At 35.2% G+C, this 20,364-nt stretch overlaps 3 protein-coding genes across 3 annotated transcripts; 2 read left to right on the top strand and 1 right to left on the bottom strand.

The window, feature by feature from the left end:
* Nucleotides 1–1,643: 1,643 nt before the first annotated feature.
* On the top strand, nucleotides 1,644–2,171 carry LOC130962633 (protein PXR1-like). The gene has a single exon (XM_057888819.1). It carries the CDS (start codon nucleotides 1,644–1,646, stop codon nucleotides 2,169–2,171), a length of 528 nt encoding a protein of 175 aa, XP_057744802.1.
* A 7,095-nt stretch (nucleotides 2,172–9,266) lies between these two features.
* On the top strand, nucleotides 9,267–10,933 carry LOC130961393 (60S ribosomal protein L7-2-like). The gene is made up of 6 exons (XM_057887254.1): nucleotides 9,267–9,452; nucleotides 9,566–9,663; nucleotides 9,776–9,833; nucleotides 10,365–10,444; nucleotides 10,533–10,635; nucleotides 10,718–10,933. The coding sequence occupies exons 1-6, from the start codon at nucleotides 9,267–9,269 to the stop codon at nucleotides 10,931–10,933; spliced, it is 741 nt and encodes a 246-aa protein (XP_057743237.1).
* An 842-nt stretch (nucleotides 10,934–11,775) lies between these two features.
* On the bottom strand, nucleotides 11,776–14,349 carry LOC130961391 (60S ribosomal protein L7-2-like). The gene is made up of 6 exons (XM_057887253.1): nucleotides 14,164–14,349; nucleotides 13,953–14,050; nucleotides 13,783–13,840; nucleotides 12,369–12,448; nucleotides 12,178–12,280; nucleotides 11,776–12,095 (listed from the first exon to the last, which is right to left on the bottom strand). Exons 1-6 carry the CDS (start codon nucleotides 14,347–14,349, stop codon nucleotides 11,880–11,882), a joined length of 741 nt encoding a protein of 246 aa, XP_057743236.1. The 3' UTR covers nucleotides 11,776–11,879.
* Between the last annotated feature and the right edge of the window lie 6,015 nt (nucleotides 14,350–20,364).

Here is a 20,364-nt window from a genome sequence, read left to right as displayed (position 1 = left end):
AATGTTGATATTTCATAATAACTAAAAACAATAAAAATAAGTGGAGGAAATTCTCTCAGAAGGAGGGATGGAACTCTCAACAGGAGAGATAAATTAGAACTCAAGGTTCTATCTCCGTGATCTTATCTCCAGCCAAGATTTCATTTCAATCTTCTTTCCACAACCATTACTTTAAATTTGTTACCTGTTCACACCAACGCTCCCCCAATTCCCACACTCCAGCCCTTCCCGCATCAGTCTTTAACCAATATGACCATACCAAACATGGGTACTGAACCAATAGAAGGCACCACCATCACCCTCAATAATCAAACAAGTCCAGGCTTTCAAGATGATTGCGTCAAACTGATCAGAAAAATTATCACCGACAAAGAGATAAAGTACAAAACCATCAAGAACTCGCTAATGGGAATGTGGGGCAATCCCCAGAACGTTTCAATATCAGAGGTAGGAAGGAACAAAGTTCTTGTAAACTTTAAAGACAAACGCACAAGGAATAGGATCATAAAAAATGGTCCCTGGAACGTTAAAGGGCACCTAATGAATCTGTAGAGGTGGCTGTACGGAGAGGCAATACTGGACGTTAGCCATGACTTCATGGAGTTCTGGATACAAGTGCATGGGTTACCAATAGAGAAGTTAAATGCCGAAACAGCAAAGAGTATTGGTAATATGATTGGAATTGTTGGAGAGGTTGAAAACCCCATTAAGGAGGGAACCTTACAGAGGAACTTCCTAAGAATCAGAGTAGCGATCAACATCACTCAACCCCTCCAAACCGGGTTTTGGCTGAATAGAGGAGACAAACCCAAAACCTGGATAAGCTTCCGGTACGAGAGATTGTTGGATAGCTATTGCTTCAAGTGCGGTGTTATAGGCCACGAGAAGAAGAACTGTGACAAACCAATAGCTATGGCTTGTTGGGATACCACCAAGCCAAAATATGAAGCAAGATTAGCAGTGGATAGAGCTAGACCACTGTACACAACAAGGGAGGAAGAAGAAGACTGGAAAAAACACCTCAAAGAGAACGACGAAGCGCGTGGAAGTCAGTCGCGGGGAGGCGAAGAAGGGAATAGCCAATGCTCTGAAAACTACTACAATATCCAGCGGATAAAAGCAACGGTAGGAATGGAGACCCAATCAGGAGAAAGCAAGGAACAACAGACTGAAGAAAAAGGCGACGACAAGATGTTTGACCTGAGAGAAGTTAGCCGACTGCCACAAGAAAGAGACATAGAGTACCGTGAAGCGAGCCTACTCAACCTCCTCGAATCAGTCATTCACAATCTGCAAAGAGTAAAAGGAAAAGGCATCATGAGAGAAAAAGAAGCTTCTAGTAAGAAGAAAGGGACAGAGAAAGTAATCATGCATCCAAGTCAAGAAAGAGACCAAGTTGGGCCTTCTAATTGGATGCAACCCAATCCAACATAGGCTCAAGAAATAAGGAAGCATGAGATGCAGGTCCAGCAGAATGAAGGAAAAAATAATGTCCCATATGAACCAGGCCCAAACATAAACAGCACCAATAATCCAAAAAATCCATCAGATCTCCAATCACATTATGCAAGCATCAAAGCAGGCCACCAAGACCTTATCTGCCAATCTGAAAATCCGCTCAAACCTTAACAAGCCAATGGAAGATGGGTAAGGAAGCAGGAACAAAACATATAGAAGAGCCAAAGACGGAAGGAGCATACAAAAATATCGGCCTCAAATGGGCCATGAGAGAAGAAGCAGGTAATTGGGCAATGAAGAAAAACAAGAAGATGAAGCAAGTACACAAAAACCAGGAGGGAGAAACTTACTATGTGGAGCTGGCTTCGGACGAAGAGAATGAAGAATCAGAAGCTAGCAACCAAGTTAACAAGGATCCAAAAATTTGGGAGGAGATTCTAAGCATAGGAATGCAACACAGTTTGAAGATCAAGAGGAAAAGGGAAGTCACAGACACCAAAATTCTCGCTGAAGTCAAGTGGAATGAAGATCAAGAGTCAAGAAATAGCAAGCGGAGCAGGACAGAAGCGGCTGAACAAGACAACAATATGGACATGGAAGAGCAAGAACCAACATTCAAGGCCGAGGAGGCGGGCCCAAACATGCCCCACCCCAGCCATGATTGTCCTAAGTTGGAACTGTCGAGGCATGGCGGCGGCCTCGACAGCTTCTGAATTAAAAAATTTGTGCAAAAAGCACAAGCCAGCCATAGTTTACTTAATGGAAACTAGATGTAGAGAAGAAAATGTAAAGAAGTGTGCTAGAAAGCTGCAGTTTAAAAATAGCTTTTGTGTAGAACTCCGGGGCTTGTCCGGCGGTCTATGTCTACTATGGAATGAAAATATCAATGTTTCTGTTTACTCTTGGTGCCAAAACTACATCATTGCAAACATTAAAAGCAACAACAACCCAGAGTGAAAATGTGGATTTATCTATGGCAATCCTGTGTTCAAACAGAGGAGGAAGACATGGCAAGCATTGGAGGAATCAAATTACTTGCAGGAGGAACCAAGCTGTCTCATAGGTGACTTTAATGACATCCTTTGTCAAGAAGAGAAGGTAGGTAAACACCCCAAGCCACTCATCCAAATAGAGGTATTCAAGAATTTGGTGAATAAAAAGAATCTCATGGATCTAGAACTGAAGGGCAACAAATTCACCTGGTTTAGTCTCATTTATTTTGGTCTTGAGGACTAGGGAATTCTATAAAGGTGACATTATAAGAAGTTTAGGGTGGAAATTCAGACACAAAAGGCAGAAATGAGAGATTCAAAAGGTGAAAATCTTGCAGCTACTACCACAGGCAACATAGATGTGTCACATAATAAAGATAATGTAAAGTGAACAAAAAAAATTTGTATGTATTCATAGTTTTCTTGATGTATGACTTATTATATGTTCATTTCATGTTGCTTTAATGAACTCGTGTAGTAGAAGATTTAATACTCTTTGTTTTCTCTCTTATGCGCTTCTTTTCTTTTCTATGAACCAATTTTATCTAAATCCTTCAAAATTTTATTCTCCTTTCATATAGAGAGCTGCCTCCACATGATATAGATATGATAGATTTTAATATGACTATACTATAATGATTACGGTAATTATGCAAGTATTATTAAAATTAAAGTCATTTTTTTCTATATTTTAGTAACTTTTTTTAAACAATACTTAAAAAGGCATTATTTAATAATAAAAAAATATTACTTTAATTTTAGTAATTTTTTTGAAACACTATAATTATCGTAGTCACAGTAAAATTACCGAATAGATATATTTCTCTTATAGTATACTACTACTTTTTTCGAATTGGTAATTTGATTTTTTTGTTTTTGGTTATAGATAGGTATATATAGGTCTGAAACAGAGTACGGTAAAGTCCAACTAAAGCCCAAGGCCCAAACCAAGGACCAACGTTTGTTTGTCTTTTTTACTAAGAAATATACTATGATTACTCAATAAAATAGGAAGTATAGTCTATACTGTAGAAAAAAGGGAAAAAAAAAACTGCTGAATTGTGAACTATAGTCTATACTATGGGAAAAACACAAAATGAAAAAAAAATTGTGAACTATACCTAACAATAAAAAAAAAAAAGTTATTTATGAATGGTTAACCTTTTCTTTTCTCTAGTTGTTTGTTTAGCTAAAAATTAGTACTATAAATAAATAAAACCTAAAGGCCACCGCATTTGCAGTTCATTCTCTGAAATCTAATGTGATTCCGTTGAATGCTTCATTAAAGTGCAAAACAACAAGTATATAAAGTTGAAATCTATATTAATCTAACAAATAATAATAATAATAACAATAATAATAATAATAATCTAGCTAGGTCCCTTGTTGACCCCTAAATAACACTAGCACAGTATCACCCTTTTTTATTTTCAAACCGACAAATATATACATTATGTACTATGCTTGATTTATTCGTTACAAAATATAATAGAATATAATTATATAAACCCTACATATGCATCATGCATGGCATGAAAATAAGAATATCTTGTGGCTAATATTCACCAACCAATTTTGTTTCAATATTTATGTTACCCTATTTGCCAACCCGACCAATCAACTTAACAAGCTACTATATATACTAGGTACTAAATCTATAAATAATTGGAGTTGACTAAATTTCTTGTTGACTTGGACAATAATATATTAAATATCTAACTAATTACCTAATGATATTTTCCGGTTTCATTTTCTGTGGCACTGTTGCACCCTTGGCATGCCTTTAGAAAAATATATCCAATAATAAATTATGGCCCCATAAATTTAATTTCTCTTAGTTCGAATAAGGCTTTTTAAATCACTGACATGATCGAAAAAATTGAATTTTTTTTAGTACTCAGTTGTAAAACACTTGGGCCCAATAATAAATTCTGACCAGAAAAAATTCTTAAGAGTAGGTAGGACTGCACACAGATTGGATCAGATCGGATATAGCCTAAAATTCTATCCGATCCATACTGCACTCATCGGATCAGATCGGATACGATATCCACAACTTTTTTTTTGTCGGATCCGATCGGATCGGATATCGAGTATATCCGCATAATTCAAAAAATTTATTTTAAGATTCTGTTTGGCTGCTTTTATAAAAAAATATCCAGAAAATTCATTTTTTTATCTGTTTAAGCCTATTTACTCCCAAAATATTATCAATAATAGTTTTATTGAATAACAAAAATAAAATAATAACAAGATTTAAGTTTAATTATTTTAAGTTGAAGTACAATATAAAAAATTAAAAACAAAATATCATAAAATTCATAAAATAACATACTAAAATTCATATCACATTAAGGTTTATTTTCTTAAACTATGCTATTTATATGTGATGTGCGGATATGCGGATCGGCTCCGCGGATATCACTGCCGAATCCATAATCCGATCCTACCATAGTGCAGATCCGATCCGATCCGATGGTTCTGCGGATCGAATAATATCCACAAAATTCAGATCGAATGCGGATAATTACCGCAAATATACAGATATTATCCGATGTGCATTCCTAAGAGTAGGATTAATCCAACCATATTTGACTAAGTGATTAGTGAAGACATGTCACATTCTGTTGCAATTCATATAGGTGCAAAATGGTGCTTAGTAAAAGACGAGTTATGCTGCCTCAATTTTATTTATTTATTTAAATCAATCAATAATAATGAATTATTCTAATCATATGTTTTTAGTCCAAAAATGTTATTTATATATTAAAATTAGTTATTATTTTATTTATTTTTAACGTATATTTATATTCTATTATATATTTTATATTAATATAGTATACACTTAATATGACTATTATTTTTTATATATTAGACTTTGATTATGTCCAACAAGTGAGGCTACTAATATAGTCCACAAAAGGATGCAATAAGTAACAACAGCGATAGATGGATATGGATTGTTAAATTTGAAAGAGGAATGACTAATTAAATTTAAATGTTTTCATATCATATCATATATCATATATATAAAAAATAAAGTATATATATGCACGGGGCTTCATCACTTTATTGATTTTCTTGTCACGTATATTACATTACTCATCTTTCAATTCACCTTTTTTTCCCCTCACCTTATGAAGAAAGGCAAACCACTAAAGTTTGATGATTTAACTAGTGAAACTATAAGTTATATGGTTTCAAGCTTTAAAGTTATTATTGAATCAAGTAGGTTGTTTTTTTTTTTTAATTTTCATGATTCAAATTTGAATAGACAAAAATATATTGATTAATCAATTCTTATCCATGCTTTGGTCAAATTGTACATGGATATAATCTTTATATAACACATCATCTCTTGAATCAAAAAGAGATAATGCTACATTAATCAATTGTGGCCCAACAGTTGATCAAATTTTATTAAGTACTAGGATTTTAAATGTACATAATAAAAATAAATGTGAAAATAATTAATAAGATGTTAAAGAATTTATTTTTGGTAAATTATATTTCGGTTAAAATTTTTATGGACACGAATAAAAAAAAATTAAAAATATATACTAAATATTTTTTAATTCTTTTTATATAAAATAATATATATGACATACCTTTATTATGAAAGAAAAAACAGCTTTTTCTTTGCCAAATTAGATATCCCCACTAAATACATCAATTAACTTGATATAAGACTTAGGAATTAACCTAGATTTAGAACATTATATATATGTAGATATCATTTTCACACAAAAATTGACTCTAGAACTTCTACTGTATGAGTTCATAATGATAATAAAATCTAATGTTAAAACACATAACTCAGTAAAACTTTTGGTATTTAAATTAGTATTTAGTTTTAGAGAAAATTGAGATTTTTTTTTGTGACCGAGAAAAAATTGAAATTTAATATTATATTTAATGATTAGAGATTGAAATTAAAATTTTAAATTCAAAATTTTAATCTCTTCGGTATTTTAAAAAATAAAAAATTAAAATTTTAATAATATTTTATTTAATAATTAAAAATATTTTTATTTTATTTTTATATTTATTTTAAATTAAATATAATACAAAAATTTAATTTAAATTTTTTTTTAATCTCCGTTTAAATGAACCCTAAAATAACAGAAGACGTGGTATGATGTATACGACAAAGTGTGTCACGTGGCCAAATCTTAATTCATTATTCTTCACTTACAAGCCACGTATTACACGGACCAACTTCAACTAACACTACCCATTAATCGACACTCTTGTGGCTTTCATTCATCTCATTCACTTTAGCAGATTCATCTCTAAACTTGTGACATTTTCCATTGTGATATATTTTGTGTTATGTATTTTAATGATGAATGTTAATAAGATATGAAAAGATAGTGTAGTATTTTCTAAAATTTAATTTGTATTGATTACAAAAAATGTTAGTATAAGTAGTATTTAAAAGCAATTAATTGATTACAACAAATTTTTAAATAAAATTCACAAACTAAATTAGGGCAAGTATTCCTTACTCCTACATTTTTGTAGGTTTATTATTAACCACCATAAAAATAATTACAAAATGTACCCCTTTTTTTTTTTGAAAAATTTATTAATTAAATTTTGATTCCTTTAACATTTGTTATTTACACTTTTTTCCTTTATCTTTTAGTTTCAGATTCAGTTTCAGATTCAAAGAAGAAGAGAGGTAGGTAACACCATTTTCTCATCTTCTTCTCTCTGGTTCGCCTACCCTCGCTGCTACAATACGCATCAGACGCCGCTCCTCCCTGCGTCCACTGCCGCTCCCTGATGACACTGAAATAGGACAACTTTCCTCAACCCCACTTCTTGTTGAGGACGACAAACCCAGCAAGGTATACTTTTTCCTCTGCCTTCTTCTCAGTTCGGTTTGATTCTTTTAGAATAGTCAAGATGATGAATTTTGAATCCTTAGGTTAGATTCATCAAAGCCTCCATAAATGCCTAGAATGTTACCATTTTGGTTCTCAGGTGCCATATTCATAAGAAATACTGCCCCCTTCTGGTTTACTAATATTGTCACTGTCTATGGAAGAAATTAGTTTCTTTCTTTTTGAAATCTGCAATTGATGAGTTGAGATTGGCCATGTAAATATTTGCTATGAAGCACAACATAAGCATAGTTACAGTAGCCTTCTAGATGAACAAAAAAGCATATATAGTACTCTTGGTACATCCTTACTAAATATATCTAGATACATTGAATTGTGAGTGTACTGAGTTTTCAAGGTGACAGATATTTTAAAACGGATAGAGTAAATACAACACTACTTTAGGATAAAGTAGAATATACCTGATGAAGTAGGTCCCTTTGCAAAGCAAGAACCTTCTTCCTCTTTTCAATAGTGGCATGCACCACATCCTTTGATCCATCTTCATACTCATCTTTCTCAAAACTCTTGCAAGCTATTGGTCTTACTTTCTTACTCCTCCATAACACCCTCTTACTTGTTATGCACTAAATCGAATGTCGGCAATTTGCTTAAACATGGGTACTGTATAATAAGTATGTGAGAGATTGGGGAAAAACATTGGTTCTTTTTAATAAAATGTATCATTAACTTTACCAAGTTGTATGTATAAGTGGTTGTAATCATAGGTGAAAGATCTATATAGCATATTAATAGCTATGAAGGCATTTTTCTCTCTGTCTAACTGAAATATGATCGTGCATGTATCGTTCTGGGGATTGCCCCACATTCCCATTAGCGAGTTCTTGATGGTTTTGTACTTTATCTCTTTGTCGGTGATAATTTTTCCGATCAGGTTGACGCAATTATCTTGAAAGCCTGGACTTGTTTGATTATTGAGGGTGATGGTGGTGCCTTCTATTGGTTTGGTACCCATGTTTGGTATGGTCATATTGGTTAAAGACTGATGGGGGAGGGGCTGGAGTGTGGGAGTTGGGGGAGTGTTGGTGTGAACAGGTAACAAATTTAAAGTAATGGTTGTGGAAAGAAGATTGAAATGAAATCTTGGCTGGAGATAAGATCACGGAGATAGAACCTTGAGTTCTAATTTATCTCTCTTGTTGAGAGTTCCATCCCTCCTTCTGAGAGAATTTTCTCCACTTATTTTTATTATTTTTAGTTATTATGAAATATCAGCATTGGGCCACTGATTTTAATATTTTCTCCTCAATAGTGGGCTTTATCCAAAACGCTAAAGCCCAAAAAAAATAAAATAATGTTGGGACCCTGAATGGTAAATAAACGAAAGAGAAGGCTAAGCTGAAGTGAGCACTACAAAAACCCTAGCTCCTTCCTCATTTAGCCTCTCATCTCAGTGCTGCACACAAAAACCCTAATCTCTCTCAGAGCAACTTCGCATTCCACTTTCAGCAGGTTCGTCTCCTCTCAATTCTCTACGTTAATGTCTATTCTCTTCACTCTTCGTGTTTCCTTCAATCTTCTGCGATTTCCAGATCTATTGTTTGTTGATTTTCATTCCTTGTTTCGGCTTCATTTCTTTTCTGTCACTCTTTTGATTTGTCCGTGTTATTCCTATTATATCTCGTGATTTGATTAGCTTGTATTCAGCATGTTGTGTGAAAAATTGGATTATTATTAAAAAAAACATTGGAGGTTCTCTGTTCTTAGTATGAATTTGATGTAAATGGATTGTTAAAAAACATTGGAAGGACCTATTTTTTATTGTTTAAGAGAGCATGTAGTTTTCTTTTTTGAAACACTGAAAATTTAACTTTTGAGTTGGAGCTGAAATGTGTCAGTATAATAAATAAAACTAATAAATTCTTTGTTGGATTTTAATTATAACTGATATTTTTATTTTGAATGAATGGCAGAAATGGGTGAGGAGGTGAAAGAAATTGTTCCCGAATCTCTGCTTAAAAAGCAGAAGAGGGAGGAGGAATGGGCCTTGAAGAAAAAGGAGGAGCTTAATGCTGCAAAGAAGAAGAGAGCAGAAAGCCGCAAGCTCATTTACAGTAGGGCAAATCAATATGCAAAGGAATACCAGGAGCATGTTGCATTTCACCTTAATCTATTTCTCTTTTTCTCTGTTTTAATGTTTGTTTCTGTTTCCTTTATTGCGCTTTGCATTTTTCTCCGCCACATTGACCCGCTTTTACATTACAGGAAAATGAGCTGATCCAATTGAAGCGGGAAGCAAAGCTGAAAGGTGGATTCTATGTTGATACAGAGGCTAAGCTCCTGTTTATCATCCGCATCCATGAGTATGTGTTGTTTCCTTTGTTACTCCATATTTATGCTATTTATACTGTGTCCCAAGTTTTAACCAATTCTGTAATCTGGGTATTCTTACTTGTTCGAGCTGTGTTTTTTTAGTATCAATGCCATGGATCCCAAGTCAAGAAAGATCTTGCAGTTGTTGAGGTTGAGACATGTACTGCTTATAATCATTGAATGTTGAGCTTATTGTGTTATTTCTTGTGTGGGTGCTATTATGGTTTACCTGGTGTTAGTAGTACAGTTCATGACTGTTGTTTTATAACCATGTTTAATGTGATGATTATTGAGGTGCTTCAACTTGAATTAAAGTCCCTGTTATAGGTTTGTTAAACACTATTCAATTTATGTTAGAACAGGCAGATTTTTGTTTGTTGTTGAGTCACAAAAAAAGGAGAGTTGACACATCTGCTCTCATATTCTTGATCCTCTCTCTGTCACTTGTTTTGTTCCCCAAGGAGTGTTAATGTTTTTGTTCTTTGGCTTTATGTTGTGTTTTCACTGCATTTGTCCAAAAAGTCTTGAGGCTATATAGTGTCATGGAAGTTTGACAAGTTAGTCAATTAAGAAAATATGTAATATTTTTGGTACTTGTTTGTAATACTCTGTTTGAAATCTTGCTATTTACACTGTAAAGTACCCATACTAATGTTTAACCCCCTTGCCTCTGTTTTCTTTTTTGCAACAGATCTTCAATGGCGTGTTCCTGAAAGTCAACAAGGCCACAATGAACATGCTTCACCGGGTTGAGCCATATGTGACCTATGGGTATGTAGACTTGTGCTGTCATACCTTTTTGAATGTGATGAATCCCTTATTTTTTGGTCTAAACTTAACAATTCCTCTCCTTTTGTAGATACCCAAATCTGAAGAGTGTAAAAGAGCTTATTTACAAGAGGGGCTTTGGTAACTTGAACAAGCAGAGAATTGTCCTAACCGACAACTCTATCATTGAAAAGGTCTGTAATATTATTTTTAGCATTAGGGTATACAATTCTAATACATTCTACCTACTCACTTTTTTCTTGGATGACGCATCAGGCACTGGGCGAACATGGAATCATCTGCATTGAAGATCTTATCCATGAGATCATAACAGTTGGACCACATTTCAAGGAAGCAAAAAACTTCCTTTGGCCATTTAAGCTCAAGGCTCCATTGGGTGGCTTGAAGAAGAAGAGGAACCACTATGTTGAAGGAGGAGATGGCAGAAACAGGGAGAACTACATCAATGAGCTTATTAGGAGAATGAATTAGGCTGTGGGATTCTGTTCCAAGCATAGTGGATTCAGTCTTTATTTTGGAAGTAGTACATTTCTGACATTGATAAAATCTTTAAGGTTTATTTTGTTTTTCCTTTTACAAAACAGTTTGTTGAGTTGTCCTTTAAACATTGAGTATTATCGGTTTATATATTTTTTTAATCCCTCATTTAGTATTGTCTAGGTCTTTTGACAGGTCAATTACATTTCTTCTTTGTGAATTGAATTGGCTCTTTCCTTAATCATAACTGATGACTTGATATATAAATATAATACAATTTAAAGGTCAGAATGAGAATGTGGACAATTTGGTTGTTGATGTAACGCCATCAACTGAAGTTTATTTCCGGAATAATTATGGTGGTTTGGACATTGATTCGACTAAAAGTTTAGATGAATGTACTTCCACCCCTGTAGAATCCTCTGCAAATCTAATGATGGATAATGGCATTAGTGAGCTGACAGATCACATTGAAGTGGTCGACCCTGTAGAGGAGGGTTATTTCTACCACACTGAAGTGGCTGTTGCAGATAATGATTTCAGTAGTTCAAGGGAAGGCCTATCTGCTAACTTCAGTAATCATAGTTCCATCATGCCTTCAAAAAATTTTGGTGAACAACCATTTGGGTCAGAGTATTCTGAAAATTCAGAGAGTGAGCATAGTTTAGACATAATACAAGTCATCAGTTATGATTAAGGAAAGAACCAATTCAATTCACAAAGAAGAAATGTAATTGACCTGTCAAAAGACCTCGACAATACTAAATGAGGGATTAAAAAAACATATAAACCGATAATACTCAATGTTTATAGGACAACTCAACAAACTGTTTTGTAAAAAGAAAAACAAAATAAACCTTAAAGATTTTATCAATATCAGAAATGTACTATTTCCAAAATAAAGACTGAATCCACTATGCTTGGAACAGAATCCCACAGCCTAATTCATTCTCCTAATAAGCTCATTGATGTAGTTCTCCCTGTTTCCGGCATCTCCTCCTTCAACATAGTGGTTCCTCTTCTTCTTCAAGCCACCCAATGGAGCCTTGAGCTTAAATGGCCAAAGGAAGTTGTTTGCTTCCTTGAAATGTGGTCCAACTGTTATGATCTCATGGATAAGATCTTCAATGCCGATGATTCCATGTTCGCCCAGTGCCTGACGCGTCATCCAAGGAAAAAGTGAGTAGATAGAATGTATTAGAATTGTATACCCTAATGCTAAAAATAATATTACAGACCTTCTCAATGATAGAGTTGTCGGTTAGGGCAATTCTCTGCTTGTTCAACTTACCAAAGCCCCTCTTGTAAATAAGCTCTTTTACACTCTTCAGATTTGGGTATCTACAAAAGGAGAGGAATTGTTACGTTTAGACCAAAAAAAAAGGGATTCATCACATTCAAAAAGGTATGACAGCACAAGTCTACATACCCATAGGTCACATATGGCTCAACCCGGTGAAGCATGTTCATTTTGGCCTTGTTGACTTTCAGGAACACGCCATTGAAGATCTGTTGCAAAAAAGAAAACAGAGGCAAGGGGGTTAAACATTAGTATGGGTACTTTACAGTGTAAATAGCAAGATTTCAAACAGAGTATTACAAACAAGTACCAAAAACATCACATATTTTCTTAATTGACTAACTTGTCAAACTTCCAAGACACTATATAGTCTCAAGACTTTTTGGGCAAATGCAGTGAAAACACAACATAAAGCCAAAGAACAAAAACATTAACACTCCTTGGGGAACAAAACAAGTGACAGAGAGAGGATCAAGAATATGAGAGCAGATGTGTCTAGGGGTGTCAAAAATCCCCAGGAGGCGGGGATCCCCGCGGGGACCGCCCTGAATGGGGACCCGATGGTGGGGAATTTTCCCCGTGGGGATGGGGATAGGGAGCGAAATTCCCCCGAGATAGGCGTGGGGACCCGAGCGGGGATCCCCGCCCCATCCCCGATAATTCCCCGAATGTTTGAAATTTCTTAAATAACCTTACTTTATTTCTAACATAGGGGTTTTTTAGTAATTTCACCAATTAAAAAACTCTAACCCTATTATTCAGTCTTCCCTACTCACTGTGTTGTTTGTTGTGCCATCTACTCTCTATTTTCAATCCCAACTCTCTTCCATCTCCACTTTGTTCAAACTCTAAAACTCTCACAGCACCATACGCTATTCTCTCCCATAGCCCCAACTCTCTCCAGTTTCCACTTGATATTAAAGACTATATCTTATTATTGTTTTTAGAATGGAAATTGTATTTTAAGATTTTATTTTATGGACTATAATTTACTATGTTGTATTTGTGGACTTATAATCTTGGATAAGATATGTTTGTGTGTTTGTAATAGTATTTTCTAGTTTGTTTTTTATTTTTTTGATATTTTTTACTATAATTTTCATATGAATGTTAAACATAAGGGGATGGGGAATGGGGCCCCGCGGGGAATACGGGGAACGCGGGGAATGGGGATGGGGACAATTATCCCCCCACGGCGGGGATCGGGACGGGGATGGGGATTAATTCTGGAGGCGGGGATGGGGAGCAGAGAGGCATCCCCCGCCCCCGCCCCGCCCCATTGACATCCCTAGATGTGTCAACTCCCCTTTTTTTGTGACTCAACAACAAACAAAAATCTGCCTGTTCTAACATAAATTGAATAGTGTTTAACAAACCTATAACAGGGACTTTAATTCAAGTTGAAGCACCTCAATAATCATCACATTAAACATGGTTATAAAACAATAGTCATGAACTGTACTACTAACACCAAGTAAACCATAATAACACCCACACAAGAAATAACACAATAAGTTCAACATTCGATGATTATAAGCAGTACCTGTCTCAACCTCAACAACTGCAAGATCTTTCTTGACTTGGGATCCATGGCATTGATACTGAAAAAACATAGCTCGAACAAGTAAGAATACCCAGATTACAGAATTGGTTAAAACTTGGGACACAGTATAAATAGCATAAATATGGAGTAACAAAGGAAACAACACATACCCACGGATGCGAATGATAAACAGGAGCTTAGCCTCTGGATCAACATAGAATCCACCTTTCAGCTTTGCTTCCCGCTTCAATTGGATCAGCTCCTTTTCCTGTAATATAAAAGCGGGTCAATGTGGCGGAGAAAAATGCAAAGCGCAATAAAGGAAACAGAAACAAACATTAAAACAGAGAAAAAGAGAAATAGATTAAGGTGAAATGCAACCTGCTCCTGGTATTCCTTTGCATATTGCTTTGCCCTGCTGTAAATGAGCTTGCGGCTTTCTGCTATCTTCTTCTTTGCAGCATTAAGCTCCTCCTTTTTCTTCAAGGCCCATTCCTCCTCCCTCTTCTGCTTTTTAAGCAGAGACTCGAGAACAATTGCTTTCACCTCCTCACCCATTTCTGCCATTCATTCAAAATAAAAATATCAGTTATAATTAAAATCCAACAAAAAATTCATTAGTTTCATTTATTATACTGACACATTTCAGCTCCAACTCAAAAGTTAAATTTTTAGTGTTTCAAAAAAGAAAACTACATGCTCTCTTAAACAATAAAAAATAGGTCCTTCCAATGTTTTTTAACAATCCATTTACATCAAATTCATACTAAGAACAGAGAACCTCCAATGTTTTTTTTTTAAATAATAATCCAATTTTCCACACAACATGCTGAATACAAGCTAATCAAATCACGAGATATAATAGGAATAACACGGACAAATCAAAAGAGTGACAGAAAAGAAATGAAGTCGAAACAAGGAATGAAAATCAACAAACAATAGATCTGGAAATCGCAGAAGATTGACGGAAACACGAAGAGTGAAGAGAATAGACATTAACGTAGAGAATTGAGAGGAGACGAACCTGCTGAAAGTGGAATGCGAAGTCGCTCTGAGAGAGATTAGGGTTTTTGTGTGCAGCACTGAGATGAGAGGCTAAGTGAGGAAGGAGCTAGGGTTTTTGTAGTGCTCACTTCAGCTTAGCCTTCTCTTTCGTTTATTTACCATTCAAGGTCCCAACATTATTTTAATTTTTTTGGGCTTTAGCATTTTGGATAAAGCCCACTATTGAGGAGAAAATATGAAAATCAGTGGCCCAATATTGATATTTCATAATAACTAAAAACTATAAAAATAAGTGGAGGAAATTCTCTCAGAAAGAGGGATGGAACTCTCAACAGGAGAGTAAATTAGAACTCAAGGTTCTATCTCCGTGATCTTATCTCCAGCCAAGATTTCATTTCAATCTTCTTTCCACAACCATTACTTTAAATTTGTTACCTGTTCACACCAACGCTCCCCCAACTCCCACACTCCAGCCCCTCCCCATCAGTCTTTAACCAATATGACCATACCAAACATGGGTACCGAACCAATAGAAGGCACCACCATCACCCTCAATAATCAAACAAGTCCAGGCTTTCAAGATGATTGCGTCAACCTGATCAGAAAAATTATCACCGACAAAGAGATAAAGTACAAAACCATCAAGAACTCGCTAATGGGAATGTGGGGCAATCCCCAGAACGTTTCAATATCAGAGGTAGGAAGGAACAAAGTTCTTGTAAGCTTTAAAGACAGACGCACAAGGAATAGGATCATAAAAAATGGTCCCTGGAACGTTAAAGGGCACCTAATGAATTTGCAGAGGTGGCTGTATGGAGAGGCAATACTGGACGTTAGCCATGACTTCATGGAGTTCTGGATACAAGTGCATGGGTTACCAATAGAGAAGTTAAATGCCGAAACAGCAAAGAGTATTGGTAATATGATTGGAATTGTTGGAGAGGTTGAAAACCCCATTAAGGAGGGAACCTTACAGAGGAACTTCCTAAGAATCAGAGTAGCGATCAACATCACTTAACCCCTCCAAACTGGGTTTTGGATGAATAGAGGAGACAAACCCAAAACCTGGATAAGCTTCCGGTACGAGAGATTGTTGGATAGCTATTGCTTCAAGTGCGGTGTTATAGGCCACGAGAAGAAGAACTGTGACAAACCAGTAGCTATGGCTTGTTGGGATACCACCAAGCCAAAATATGAAGCAAGATTAGCAGTGGATAGAGCTAGACCACTGTACACAACAAGGGAGGAAGAAGAAGACTGGGAAAAACACCTCAGAAAGAACGACGAAGCACGTGGAAGTCAGTCGCGGGGAGGCGAAGAAGGGAATAGCCAAAGCTCTGAAAACAACTACAATATCCAGCGGATAAAAGCAACGGTAGGAATGGAGACCCAATCAGGAGAAAGCAAGGAACAACAGACTGAAGAAAAAAGCGGCGACAAGATGTTTGACCTGAGAGAAGTTAGCCGACTGCCACAAGAAAGAGACATAGAGTACCGTGAAGCGAGCCTACTCAACCTCCTCGAATCAGTCATTCACAATCTGCAAAGAGTAAAAGGAAAAGGCATCATGAGATAAGAAGAAGCTTCTAGTAAGAAGAAAGGGACAGAGAAAGTAATCACGCATCCAAGTCAAGAAAGAGACCAAGTTGGGCCTTCTAATTGGATGCAACCCAATCCAACATGGGCTCAAGAAATAAGGAAGCATGAGATGCAGGTCCAGCAGAATGAAGGAAAAAATAATGTCCCATATGAACCAGGCCCAAACATAAACAGCACCAATAATCCAAAAAATCCATCAGATCTCCAATCACATTATGCAAGCATCAAAGCAGGCCACCAAGACCTTATCTGCCAATCTGGGAATCCGCTCAATACCTTAACAAGCCAATGGAAGATGGGTAAGGAAGCAAGAACAAAACATATAGAAGAGCCAAAGACGGAAGGAGCATACAAAAATATCGGCCTTAAATGGGCCATGAGAGAAGAAGCAGGTAATTGGGCAATGAAGAAAAACAAGAAGATGAAGCAAGTACACAAAAACCAGGAGGGAGAAACTTACTATGTGGAGCTGGCTTCGGACGAAGAGAATGAAGAATCGGAAGCTAGCAACCAAGTTAACAAGGATCCAAAAATTTGGGAGGAGATTCTAAGCATAGGAATGCAACACAGTTTGAAGATCAAGAGGAAAAGGGAAGTCACAGACACCAAAATTCTCGCTGAAGTCAAGTGGAATAAAGATCAAGAGTCAAGAAATAGCAAGCGGAGCAGGACAGAAGCGGCTGAACAAGACAACAATATGGACATGAAAGAGCAAGAACCAACATTCAAGACCGAGGAGGCGGTCCCAAATATGCCCACACCCCAGCCATGATTGTCCTAAGTTGGAACTGTCGAGGCATGGCGGCGGCCCCGACAGCTTCTGAATTAAAAATTTGTGCAAAAAGCACAAGCCAGCGATAGTTTACTTAATGGAAACTAGATGTAGAGAAGAAAATGTAAAGAAGTATGCTAGAAAGCTGCAGTTTAAAAATAGCTTTTGTGTATAACCCCGGGGCTTGTCCGGCGGTCTATGTCTACTATGGAATGAAAATATCAATGTTTCTGTTTACTCTTGGAGCCAAAACTACATCATTGCAAACATCAAAAGCAACAACAACCCAGAGTGGAAATGTGGATTTATCTATGGCAATCCTGTGTTCAAACAGAGGAGGAAGACATGGCAAGCATTGGAGGAATAATCAAATGACTTGGAGGAGGAACCAAGCTGTCTCATAGGTGACTTTAATGACATCCTTTGTCAATAAGAGAAGGTAGGTAAACACCCCAAGCCACTCATCCAAATAGAGGTATTCAAGAATTTGGTGAATAAAAAGAATCTCATGGCTCTAGAACTGAAGGGCAACAAATTCACCTCGTTTAGTCTCATTTATTTTGGTCTTGAGGACTAGGGAATTCTATAAAGGTGACATTTATAAGAAGTTTAGGGTGGAAATTCAGACACATAAGGAAGAAATGAGAGATCCAAAAGGTGAAAATCTTGCAGCCACTACCACAGGCAACATAGATGTGTCACATAATAAAGATAATGTAAAGTGAACAAAAAAAAAATTGTATGTATTCATAGTTTTTTTGATGTATGACTTATTATATGTTCATTTCATGTTGCTTTAATGAACTCGTGTAGTAGAAGATTTAATACTCTTTGTTTTCTCTCTTATGCGCTTCTTTTCTTTTCTATGAACCAATTTTATCTAAATCTTTCAAAGTTTTATTCTCCTTTCATATAAAGCTGCCTCCACTGATATAGATATGATAGATTCTAGTATGACTATACTATAATGATTACGGTGATTATGCAAGTATTATTAAAATTAAAGTCATTTTTTTTTCTATATTTTAGTAACTTTTTTTAAACAATACTTAAAAAGGCATTATTTAACAATAAAAAAATATTACTTTAATTTTAGTAATTTTTTTGAAACACTATAATTATCGTAGTCACAATAAAATTACCGAATAGATATATTTTTCTTATAGTATACTACTACTTTTTTCGAATTGGTAATTTGATTTTTTTTTTGTTATAGATAGGTATATATAGGTCTGAAATAGAGTACGGTAAAGCCCAACTAAAGCCCAAGGCCCAAACCAAGGACCAACGTTTGTTTGTCTTTTTTACTAAGAAATATACTATGATTACTCAATAAAATGGGAAGTATAGTCTATACTGTAGGAAAAAGGGAAAAAAAAACTGCTGAATTGTGAACTATAGTCTATACTATGGGGAAAACACAAAATGAAAAAAAAAATTGTGAACTATACGTCTATACCTAACAATAAAAAAAAAAGTTATTTATGAATGGTTAACCTTTTCTTTTCTCTAGTTGTTTGTTTAGCTAAAAATTAGTACTATAAATAAATAAAATCTAAATGCCACCGCATTTGCAGTTCATTCTCTGAAATCTAATGTGATTCCGTTGAATGCTTCATTAAAGTGCAAAACAACAAGTATATAAAGTTGAAATCTATATTAATCTAACAAATAATAATAATAATAACAATAATAATAATAATAATCTAGCTAGGTCCCTTGTTGACCCCTAAATAACACTAGCACAGTATCACCCTTTTTTATTTTCAAACCGACAAATATATACATTATGTACTATGCTTGATTTATTCGTTACAAAATATAATAGAATATAATTATATAAACCCTACATATGCATCATGCATGGCATGAAAATAAGAATATCTTGTGGCTAATATTCACCAACCAATTTTGTTTCAATATTTATGTTACCCTATTTGCCAACCCGACCAATCAACCTAACAAGCTACTATATATACTAGGTACTAAATCTATAAATAATTGGAGTTGACTAAATTTCTTGTTGACTTGGACAATAATATATTAAATATCTAACTAATTACCTAATGATATTTTCCGGTTTCATTTTCTGTGGCACTGTTGCACTCTTGGCATGCCTTTAGAAAAATATATCCAATAATAAATTATGGCCCCATAAATTTAATTTCTCTTAGTTCGAATAAAGCTTTTTAAATCACTGACATGATCGAAAAAATTGAGTTTTTTTTAGTACTCAGTTGTAAAACACTTGGGCCCAATAATAAATTCTGACCAGAAAAGATTCATCTCTAAACTTGTGACATTCTTCATTGTGATATATTTTGTGTTATGTATTTTAATGATGAATGTTAATAAGATATGAAAAGATAGTGTAGTATTTTCTAAAATTTAATTTGTATTGATTACAAGAAATGTTAGTATAAGTAGCATTTAAAAGCAATTAATTGATTACAACAAATTTTTAAATAAAATTCACAAACTAAATTAACGCATCAGACGCCGCCGCTCCCTGATGACACTGAAATAGGACAACTTTCCTCAACTCCACTTCTTGTTGAGGACGACAAACCCAGTAAGGTATACTTTTTCCTCTGCCTTCTTCTCAGTTCGGTTTGATTCTTTTAGAATAGTCAAGATGATGAATTTTGAATCCTTAGATTAGATTCATCAAAGCCTCCATAAATGCCTAGAATGTTACCATTTTGGTTCTCAAAAGAATGGCTTCTGCCATTGGTGCCATGTTCATAAGAAATACTGCCCCCTTCTGGTTTACTAATATTGTCACTGTCTATGGAAGAAATTAGTTTCTTTCTTTCTGAAATCTGCAATTGATGAGTTGAGATTGGCCATGTAAACATTTGCTATGAAGCACAACATAAGCATAGTTACAGTAGCCTTCTAGATGAACAAACAAGCATATATAATACTCTTGGTACATCCATACTAAATATATCTAGATACATTGAATTGTGAGTGTACTGAGTTTTCAAGGTGACAGATATTTTAAAACGGATAGAGTAAATACAACACTACTTTAGGATAAAGTAGAATATACCTGATGAAGTAGGTCCCTTTGCAAAGCAAGAACCTTCTTCCTCTTTTTAATAGTGGCATGCACCACATCCTTTGATCCATCTTCATACTTATCTTTCCCAAAACTCTTGCAAGCTATTGGTCTTACTTTCTTACTCCTCCATAACACCCTC

Source organism: Arachis stenosperma, chromosome 2, assembly GCF_014773155.1.
Source record: "Arachis stenosperma cultivar V10309 chromosome 2, arast.V10309.gnm1.PFL2, whole genome shotgun sequence".
Lineage (NCBI taxonomy): Eukaryota > Viridiplantae > Streptophyta > Magnoliopsida > Fabales > Fabaceae > Arachis > Arachis stenosperma.
Note: the sequence above shows the minus strand (reverse complement) of the source record. Positions and strands in the feature narration are given on the sequence as shown.